General features: G+C 52.9%; 1 protein-coding gene across 1 annotated transcript; it reads left to right on the forward strand.

Annotated features, from left to right (window-relative positions):
- Positions 1-51: 51 nt before the first annotated feature.
- IP5P8-1 (Type I inositol polyphosphate 5-phosphatase 8) lies at positions 52-3258 on the forward strand (the record flags this gene model as incomplete). Its single annotated transcript, XM_032030341.1, has 1 exon — positions 52-3258. The coding sequence occupies one exon, from the start codon at positions 52-54 to the stop codon at positions 3256-3258; it is 3207 nt and encodes a 1068-aa protein (XP_031893212.1).
- Between the last annotated feature and the right edge of the window lie 7162 nt (positions 3259-10420).

A 10420-nucleotide genomic window follows, 5' to 3' on the forward strand; every position in this document is an offset into this window, starting at 1 on the left:
CGAAAACTGCTCTGAGTACACACAAAGGCACCGCAAGCCTCGCCCTCCGCGATGGCGCCCTCCGACACCATCCCCTCGACGACCTCCGACCCCGTCGACCTCACCTCGACGCCCCAGTCCCTCGCCCGTGCCGTCTTCGCTCGCCGCGCAGAGTATGTCCGCCCACACCGCATCCGCGTCAAGATCGGCACCTGGAACGTCGCCGCGTGCCCCGGCACCGACAAGGACCTCGCGAGCTGGTTCGTGGGCGGCTACGGGCTCGATGCGGCACTGTCACGGCTGAATGTGGGCGATGGCGAGACCGTCGAGACAAACCCGCCCATCCCTCCCACGCCGACGCTGGACACCAAGCTCGCCGCTGAAGATGACAATGATGTGGCTGAGAGCTCTTCGAACCCAAAGTCTCCAACGTCGACAACGTCGAATCCAAAGTCTCCAATCTCGAATTCGAACCCAAAGTCACCAGTGCCAGCTGCGGCTACGGCCACACAGCCGGACGCCGTGCACGTGGTCGGAGGCGACAAGATTGGGCTGTACGTGCTCGGCCTGCAGGAGATTGTCGACCTGAACATGGCGAGGGACTACATGAACCGGATGTACTCCGACCCGGGGCCCATAAACAAGTGGAAGGACGCTTTAGAAGCGGCCATGCCGCCCGGCTACGAGCTGGTGGCGGCAGAGCAAATGTCAGGCTTGTGTCTGCTGGCGTACGCATCTCCGGAGGTCGCCCCGACCATCAGCAACGTGAGCACTGTCTCTGTGGGCACGGGATTGTTTGGATACCTCGGTAACAAGGGTGCAGTCACGACAAGGATGCTGCTGGGCGAGACGACGCGCATGGTCTTTGTCAACTGCCACCTTGCTAGCGGCGCGGAGCAAACGTATCTTGACCGTAGACTTTGGGATTTCGGACAGATTATGTCTCGGACGCAGTTCGACCCCATCAACTTGGCCGGGGAGAACGACGCAGAGCCGGAGAAGATTGGCGACGAGGACTTTGCGTTTTGGCTTGGTGATCTAAACTTCAGGGTAGACGGGCTTCCTGGAAACGATATCCGACGGCTGTTGTTGCTGCATACACGCGGAGAGTACGATTTGGATAAACGGGGCCGCAAAGTCATCGCGGGCGGCGAAGTGCTGGTGGTGAAGAGCTCCAAGAGCGGCAAGGCGGAGGATAGCGACGATGATACGTCCACTATCGAAACGACGCTCTCGTCGGAGCCCAGTGAGCACGACTCGGCGAGCTCGCTGCCGGATCCTGACGAGTTTCTGCCGGACCCGAGCGATGACCCTGCTTCATTGCAGGCGACGCTGGATTCGCTGCTGCCGCATGACCAGCTGCGGCGAATTATTCAGGAGAAGAAGGCCTTCCACGACGGTTGGCGGGAAGGGCCGATTACGTTTTTGCCGTCTTATAAATACGATGTTGGGACTATTAGTCTGTTTGATTCGAGCGAGAAGCAGAGAGCACCAAGCTGGTGTGATCGGATTCTGTACCGGACACGAAAGGATAGGGAGGAATACGAGCAGCAGGTCAAGGATGCCGAGGAGGCGAAGAAGAAAGACGAGGAGATGACGGCACAGGGGCTGGATCATGCGACTGACGATGAGAGTGTCCTGTTCGACTACGACCCAGATGCGGACGGTGAGGAGCCTCCGCCGACTGGCGAAGCTGGTGTCGATTACGATGAGTACGACGAGGATGACAATGAGCCGGAGGAAGTTGTCACGAAAGAAGGCTTCACCGATAGGATACAGCTGGACATTTACACCTCACATCAACGGATCATCTCCTCGGACCACAAGCCCATCATTTCCGTCTTCACACTTGACTACGACGCCGTGGTGCCCGACCTGAAAGCGAAGGTCCACGCCGAGGTTGCAAAGGAGCTGGACCGGGCCGAAAACGAGGGGCGGCCGCTCATCACAGTTATTCTGGATAACCACGATCTTCAGGCCAAGGATGAGACGGGAGCGGTGGATATTGGCGAGGCCGTGGACTTTGGAGACATTGGATATCGCAGCAGACACACTGCCACGCTGACTCTCGCGAATACCGGGCGCGTCCCAGCCAAGTTTGCTTTTGTCGAGACGCCTACCATCGAGGACGACTCTGATTCGTCTAGTCCGCCGTCATGGCTCAGAACATCATTCAAACGGGCCGACGTTGAAGACGGAGAACAACCGGACCTCGGCAGTGAAGTGACACTCGAACCAGGCGAGACAATCAGCGCTGTCTTGGAGGTGCACGTCAACGACATGTCTCACGTAAGAGCCCTCAACGACGGCCGCTCATCGCTGGAAGACATCCTGGTTCTTCGCGTGGAAGACGGCCGGGACCACTTCATTCCCGTCCGCGCCTCCTGGCTCCCGACATGTTTCGGCAGATCGATCGACGAACTCATCCGCATTCCGGACGGAGGAATCCGCAAGTTCGTCAGGTCACGGGTCCCCAATGGCTCAGGCTCGATCCCTTATGATCTCGACGTCCGTTGCGCGGCCCCCAAGGAGCTCTTCAAACTCACCGAGGCTGTCGAAGTGATGACCTCCCGCGCCATCGCCGACGCAAACATGATTGAGGAGCACCTCATCCCAGGCGACAAGCCCGGCTGGCCGTTCGACGACACGGCGTGGTTGTTCAAGGACAGAGACGCCCGCGACGCGCAGGTGCTTGCACTCATCGAGGCCCTCGACACAGACCAGCCCCTCGTCGACGCTCTCCCCGTTGAGACGCCCTCCCTGCACCGCCTCGAGGTTATTGCTGAGGTCCTCCTCCTCTTCCTGTCAGGCCTCACGGATGGTATCATCACCGCGTCCCTCTGGGCCAAGATCGAGGTCGCCATCCCGCAAGTCGCAACCACATCACGCCCCGCTCCCGAGATCGAGGACGATAAGACAGCCGTCCTCGACATCCTCGCCACCGCGCCGAATCACAATATCGCCTTCGTGTTCCTGACGGCCACGCTGTCCAAGGTTGTCTCGGAGCTCGCGCCGATCTCGAGGTCCGAGGCCGAGGCGCTGACGATGCCGAAGCCTAACCGGCGGAGTCTGAGCTTCAGGCGGCTAACTGGCGGGAATGCCGCGGCGGAGGCGGCGCTGGCGAGGCGGCGCACAAGGGAGAGGAGGGTCGCCGAAGTCTGTGGGAGGGCGGTTTGCAGGGTTGGCGTGCCAGCTGCGGCGAAGGAGAGGAAGGCTGTGGAGGAGAGGGTCAGGGGGGTTTTGGAGATTTTCGTGAGGAGGCCGTTGGAGGAGGGATAAACGGGCAATCGAGCTAGGTAAATGAATTGAAGTGTGGTCTGAGTGAGTGCATGTGTCTCTGATGGTTGCTTCTGTTATGCGGGTATGGTGTTTGCATTGTCGCACTCATCGTCGTTGTCGCCCTCGTCGTCGTCGTCTTCGTCGTCTTCGTCCTCGTCGTAGTCTTATCATCATGCAAAGACTGGAGTAATGAGGTCGGTAGATCTCACCAAGTAAGCCCAATCCGTCGTAACTTGAGCTAGGGGGTCACGGTTATGCGAGTACTGGGAGTGGATACACGTACGCTATATATCTTGTAGTCAGAGACGTGCTTTGTCGTTTCCTTCGGAGCGGTAATCGGCCGGGAGCTTGGCTTGCAACCAGGGATTTGGGGTGATGGCGTATAAATTCGGCCATCAAGGACCGACGACATGAGACGCCGGGGCAATGTGCGCTGTGAAAGGTCTGCTTTGTTAGATTGGTGGACGAGTAAACAGATCGTCTTCATGTTTGGGCGCTGGGGCTTGAGCGAGCTGTGGCGGGACGGGAGATCACTGTATAGTGGTGTCCTGTTATCAGGGGAGAGTGAAGGCGAATAGTTAGTCGATGGTGACGAGGGACGGAGTGTAGTTGGGGGCGCGACGCCTGCCGGGTTATTAGTTACGGTTCCTGCGGTTGTTGTGGTTGTCATCTTGTCGTGGCTGATTCTTGAGCAGCTCGAATGGCTTTGTAATCACACACACAGCTCACACAGCTCACACACATTTGTGTTTGCTTTTGAAGTTGAAGTTGATCGTGACCTGTACTTATACGCAAGCACGACAGTAGGGGGCTGCTCGGGAGGTTGGGGCAACAGCGGGCTGCGGCAAGACATGGCTGGGGAAGGGGGGAGAGTGTGAGAGACTGAAGAGTTGCAGGTATAAAAGGGGGAGGTACCGCTTAATTTCAAAAGCGGTAGACAATACAGTCGCATTAGAGTGGGTGCTATGTGTCGCGTGGCATGCGACGATGGACAGCGCGTTGGCGACAGGCGGGTAGTCGGGTAGTCGTTGACTTGACGCGGCGTTGGGACTTTGCCAGTGTCCTGCTTCATCTCTCTTGGAACATTTGTTGGGTATTCCGATGTGAGCTCGAATGGGTACTGGCATGCCTGCAGGCCTCCAACCTTCCGTATCCAGTCATGGCACCCCAAAGAGATTGGGAGACACCACTGGAGAACCCAATGATCTGCCGCCCGTTTGGTTTGCGATATTATTGGTTGGTATATCCTTGACTGGTGCCCTGCTTTGATATTTATACCTTTGGGATTGAGAGCCCATGGGATTGAGTAAGCGTCCTGTGAAGGTATAAAATGGCAAGCAAACTTGTTTTTGAAGGTACAGGTAACAAATCTGATTGCTTCCTCTATTTCAAAATGAATGTGAAGCTGGCAAGATCTGTCGCCTAACGCTTTTGCATGGTAATCAAAGATCACATAGAACAGCTCAGGTTTACGCCTCGATGGCACACTCCCGCCGTCATCTTGCTTGGTAGTGGGAGGAGTACGCGAGAAACAGAATGGTTCCTAAGTTCGGAACACGATACCCGACCACTCCAAGCGTCAAGTCTGTTTAGTCAACAGATCAATTGGCGTTTGCCGTGGGCTTGTGATGAATGTTAGTAGCCGAGCATCGCAATACTTGATTGTCTATTCTATGAGTTGGAACGATGTTCGCGGGGTTTATATACAACTCACCAGTATGCGAATTTGGTAGTGGGCTACGGAGGCGTTGAATAATAAGTCAGTATTCATACACATGTGGGACAGGATCCTAATGTTTCCTGAGCAGGCGAGAAGTTCTCCGAGAGGTCACTGGGCAGTTTTCTAACGGGCCGACCGTTGAGGAACATCTAGTTGCAACATCTGTGGCACTTAGGCTTCTGACGCAAGACTTAAAGACCTCATGTTTATCTCCCATTATCTGTCATCGTGGCAGTTGGTGGATACTTCTAGAATACTTCACGGACTAGATTTGCACCCGGAAAGGCGAGTCTCTCACGATTGAAATGCTCATGTGACTCGTGTCAGCGTTCACAGGTAGATAGCTGAACAACCGTGTTCCATCGTCAATAATTGCTGAAGGTATATACATGGGAATATCCAGGTCTTTTATAATGGAAAAGACTGCTCAGCAAAGAGTGTGCGCAGATCGAGTAACATACCTACCTCAGGAGGGCGACCGTCATGACGAACAACACCCCCTAACTTTTCTGTGATAGACTGACTTTCGGTTTGCTCCCTCTGATCATCCTTGTCGTTTCCCATTGAGGTACTGGAGTTTGTTGTCGTCCACGGTTGAGATAAATCTTCAAATTCACCTTCGAGCAATGTCGCCTTCATTCACCCTGATCTTGACTGAATTATGAGTGAAGTTGATCTATGAGCCATAGTAACTTCCTTGAACCAAAGGCAGAAAAGCGACGTGTCATTTCCTAAACAGACGTGGACCTGTTTTCAATGTTCGCCGAATGACTGTTGCTTTTGGATGTGGCTAAGCTGCGGCGGTGCCAACGGCCTTGTGAACACCCGCAGCAAGTGCCAACAGCATCTTGTGAGCATTTAAGCGCCGGCTGGAAATTTACGGAGAAGGCATCAAAATGGAGAGCATGTCAGCGACGCTGCCTTCAGCCCCTGAAACCGGCCGGAGTTAAGGTAGGCGAGCGGAGCGACGAGGTGGTGTTTTGGGAAACGCTTCCGCGGAGAAGCTCAACCTAACTCAGCGATTCGGAGTCAGGTTTAACGCCCAGGTTGCTCAAGTAAGCTGCGAGCAAGGCACCCAATATTATCTAGACCAGCGAATTGCTTGAGGACAAAAGAACATAAGAAAGAGACAGAAACGTAACAGTTGCAAAGAGAATAAATAACTCTGCACTAGGCTAGAACAACCACCAATATCACAGCCGAATGGAGTAGGTAGTTCAAGTATCTCCGCCAGGGTATTCCACAGTGAAAAGCTCAGGAAGTGAGCTTGGTCTTGGACTGATGAACGGTACCTAATGTTATCAAAGCCTGAATCCGCTACAAGCTGAGGATGGAGGAGAGACCACAGGCTTATGGCACTCATTACTGGTCATGACGAGGTTCGGAATACCGAACCTATGACATGATTCAATGCCGATAACACCGAAGCCCGTGCGTGGCGGCAAAGAAGATCTTTAGAAAGTATCAAATCATACGGGTAGAAATATTCAGATCAGCATGCGCACACGCGTTAGAGGTTGATCAGGTGAACAGGTAGTTGCGCCAACGCTGCGCCTATTCTTTAGCCATAAACGTTCAGCATGTCAAGAAGAATGACACAAAGTGCTAATTCTCTGACACATTAGCATATAGATGTCGACAATCGTAAAGGTAGATCGATTTGGGATGATAAAGATCAAGTCGAGGAACCATTCGCATACGCAGATCTGATTCACTGCATACCAGTGGCTACCCAGTCTTAGTTGATCTATGAGCCCGTGACTAGAGATATCTGTCTCGTTCCCGAGTCTCTCTTGATTTTCGCGACACCGGGACAAATCTCCAGGTATACCCTTCCTTGGGGCATGTCAATCGACCATACTTACCGTGGACGGTGAATACGAGTTATTGATAAAGCGATCGCACTCTGAGTCCGAATTTCGACGATCAAGCAATCGCACATTGAGTCCGAATTTCGGAATGATGAGGCAATCGCACTTTGAGTCCGCATGAGTCCGCATTTCTGGGTCTCGAATGGCAGGACACATTGAGCAATGTGTCATCGAGCATTGATGATAAAAAGAGATGATCAAAGTGCGTCGACGGCGATGCCGCTGAGGATTTGACCGCGGTCATATGAGATGCCTAAGGCGGGGTTCTTGAAGCGCTTCTAAGATATCTCGTCGATGACGGAAGCAAAGCACGGGGAAGGCTAATTGTGACTTCAGGAACTACTGACACTTTTGCATGGACAATGCCCAATGGTTTCGCTAGTCGGAAACTGAATTCCGGCTCTACGGCAATGACTAGATGTGACATTGACGTTATGAGGCTGTTGACATGGCGCTGCTGCGCGGATCACGCGGGCCACGCGGGCTACGCGGTCTGCGCTATGTTAGAAAGGAAAGGAGACAGGATTGACCCTTGTAATCTGATTGACTCAATAGGTAGGAGAACTGCCAGCTCATGACTAAATATCTCCGTACTAGACATACTGAAAACGATCATTTAATGAATGAAGTCGGTGCTGTCGTCTTCATCTCCTTAACACATTCATTGACTGGTTCCTAAAGCTCTCAAACAACGTCCCAGCACCTTTGCCATTGCGGCAGCTGAAGACAGTCTGCCTGCCGATATTCATTTTCTTACTACTTAGTCATCATGATCTAGGCGAGTCTATTCGCAGCTGTTCCAGACCAACGAAATTACCGCCGTACGGTCTCAGCAACTTCGCTGACAGCACCAGCTTTCCGCTCGGAGCTCATCCCAATTAGGGTTGCAGAAATCCTACCACCCAAGGCGTACTTCGATAGGCTCACATTCATTACACCAACATCAAGATGGCACGTAAGTTTCCTTACAAGATGTTGGCAAAGACTGACGTTGAAAAGTCGACCCTGGACCAACAGCGCAGCATTTGGCTTTCAACGTTGGAAAGTTACCAGCACCGTTTTCATGTAGCAAGAGAAGACGTTACGGCCAGATTCCACAGGCAACAGCAACTAGTGGACCAGGACTTACACAATGACTTCTGCTTCATCAACCAGAAACGCCTAGAACGCGACGTCGTAGGCCTCTTCGATCGTTATCAATCAGAGATTCGGGCACTTCGAAGGGCCGAGAACGAAAGAGAATACGCACATGCTCTTGAACAATTGAGAATGGAAGAGGAAGAAGTAATGCGTAAGCACCAATCAATGTTTCCGCTGCCGACAATATCAATAGCACGAGCTCCGAAGGAGACACCATTTAGGCCGACGGCCATCCGCCCAGCGACAGCCTTGGCACGTACTGCCATGGTGGCATCCCCGGCAGAGGCCCGATCATGGTCACCACAAACCCAGGTTTCCCTACCACCTGACGCTCGTTTTAGAGAAGAATTATACCATCAAAGGCATATTTCATCAACGCGTCGTCCAACTAACAATGCTGAGTTTGCTCTTCGCTCTGACAGTACATTATCTGTCCCACACAACACGATGTCTAGGTCTCACGCAGACTTCCATCCGTACGAGACCCTGGCAACTGGCAGGTTTCATCACGACAGAGATAGCGCTTCCCCTGGCCACGCTTCGGGTTCATGGCTTGCCGAAATTGACGGTCGCTCTGAGCGAAGGATTGATCAATTTCGGGCAAGTGAGGCCAAACACGATTCATCACCAAATCACGTCAGGCCGTCACAAACAGCGAGGCATGACCACTTGATGAGAATCGATGATAGAAGCGGCCCACAAATACACCGGGAAAGAAATGTGATTACCTCAAATAATGGGTACTTGCAACCTGCAAAGTCAAGTAATGAAATGATAGAGTTTGACGAAGTTTACCAAGACGGTAAAGCTGAGTTCAAGCATACGATTATTAAGTTCTCGAGCAAGTTTTACATTTTGAAGTATGCTTTATTGCAATTACCAACTCAAAAGCATCATGCTAACTGATGGCAGGTGCGACAAGCATGGCGTTCATTTCAGACAAAATGCTCTTATCGCAGCTGCGAAACATCTCAATAGTGCTCTTCACGGTTTCCTGAAAAAGGACTTCCGCCAGGCCATCGACTTACTTGGCATCCGTGTCGTCAATTGTACTGATGAACTGGCTAAGCTGAACAACGATTGCGTGCGCCATGCTTTTGAAATGGGATACAAGCCCATGAACCTATTGCGAAGCCGATATGATCCCCGCTCACGTCACGATACGCCCACGCCTCCTCCCGAACGAGGTCTGTCGCTGCCAGCAGTCTCTCAGCAGACACTACAAAAGGAAAACGTATCGGAAGACGTTTTGAACCCCAAGCCAGGGGATCTCTACTGGGCCAATTGCCCGAAGACCAATAAGACGTCCGTCGTGATGGCCTTGGGATGGAAGGACCTATCAATGTGCGGGCGTGACGATATGTTTTGCGATCTGAATTTGCACAAAGATATGCCCAAGCCTCGTTGTTATGAATTTGACAAAGAGGGAATCATCAGTTGGGCTGCAGGTTACGGTGATGGGGAGTCGCTGGTGTCGGCTCGCGAGGTACCGGTAATGCGGTGCGAGAGTAACGGAGAAGACTCCTTCATGTGGACGAGCGTACGACTGTTGACGCCGTTCAGCCTCGACGACCCCAGCCAAAGCTCTGGTGCCGATGCAGGTGAACTTCGAACCTTACAAGTTTATGCCAGAATTCGAGGCTTTGACTCGTTCGAGAGCATGTTCGCTCATCAGGCTACGGAGGACCCACACCGAAAGCATTCGAGTGTCGTAACAAAATCGCATTCTGCGGGAAATCATTCGGCATCCGAGTTGCCAAGCATCGAACCACATAGCCCTCAACGATTTACTCTAGGCACGGAAGTTTTGGAAGATGATGCCGTCATGGAAATCTGTAGTACACCATCGGCCGGTTCAAGCAACCTTGGCAACGCCGAGGAAGCTGTGAGACGCACCATAGAATCGCCCTGCAGACCTCTCTGTCATACGCCCAACGTCCAAGAAGCCAACTTAGCCTGCCATGAAATTCGCGCCAATGGCTCTTCAACGACTCCTATACCGCTGAATGCCGAGATAGAAGCCCAGCCAGAGAAAGTTGCGACTTTCGAAACCAGCTCCTTACCCAATGCCAGGGAGGAGACTTCTTCTCATAGCCCGGCAGCATCAGTGGTATCGTTCTTGGAGCAGCTTCGCCCAGGCCGAATTAGAGAGGAGGCAATCAGACCGCGCCCACTGCACGCTGGGCACCATGCGGACACCATAGAGGTCTCGCTATCTATGCCCAATGCATCATTTCAACAACAATCACAACTTGAAGTTGACAGAACGCGTACAGCTTCCACGCTCGCTAGGCACAGGAGGAAATCGCAGCGCGCAGTTGTCCGGCAATTGAGAAGTCGGCTCGTCTCGACTGACAGTCTTACGTCCGGAACACGGCGCAAGTAGCAAGACGGGGAAGCCACAGCTTATTGTTTCGACATCAAGAATTGG

The sequence above is a fragment of the Colletotrichum fructicola genome, assembly GCF_000319635.2.
Source record: "Colletotrichum fructicola Nara gc5 chromosome Unknown KSG_Nara_v1_contig03, whole genome shotgun sequence".
Lineage (NCBI taxonomy): Eukaryota > Fungi > Ascomycota > Sordariomycetes > Glomerellales > Glomerellaceae > Colletotrichum > Colletotrichum fructicola.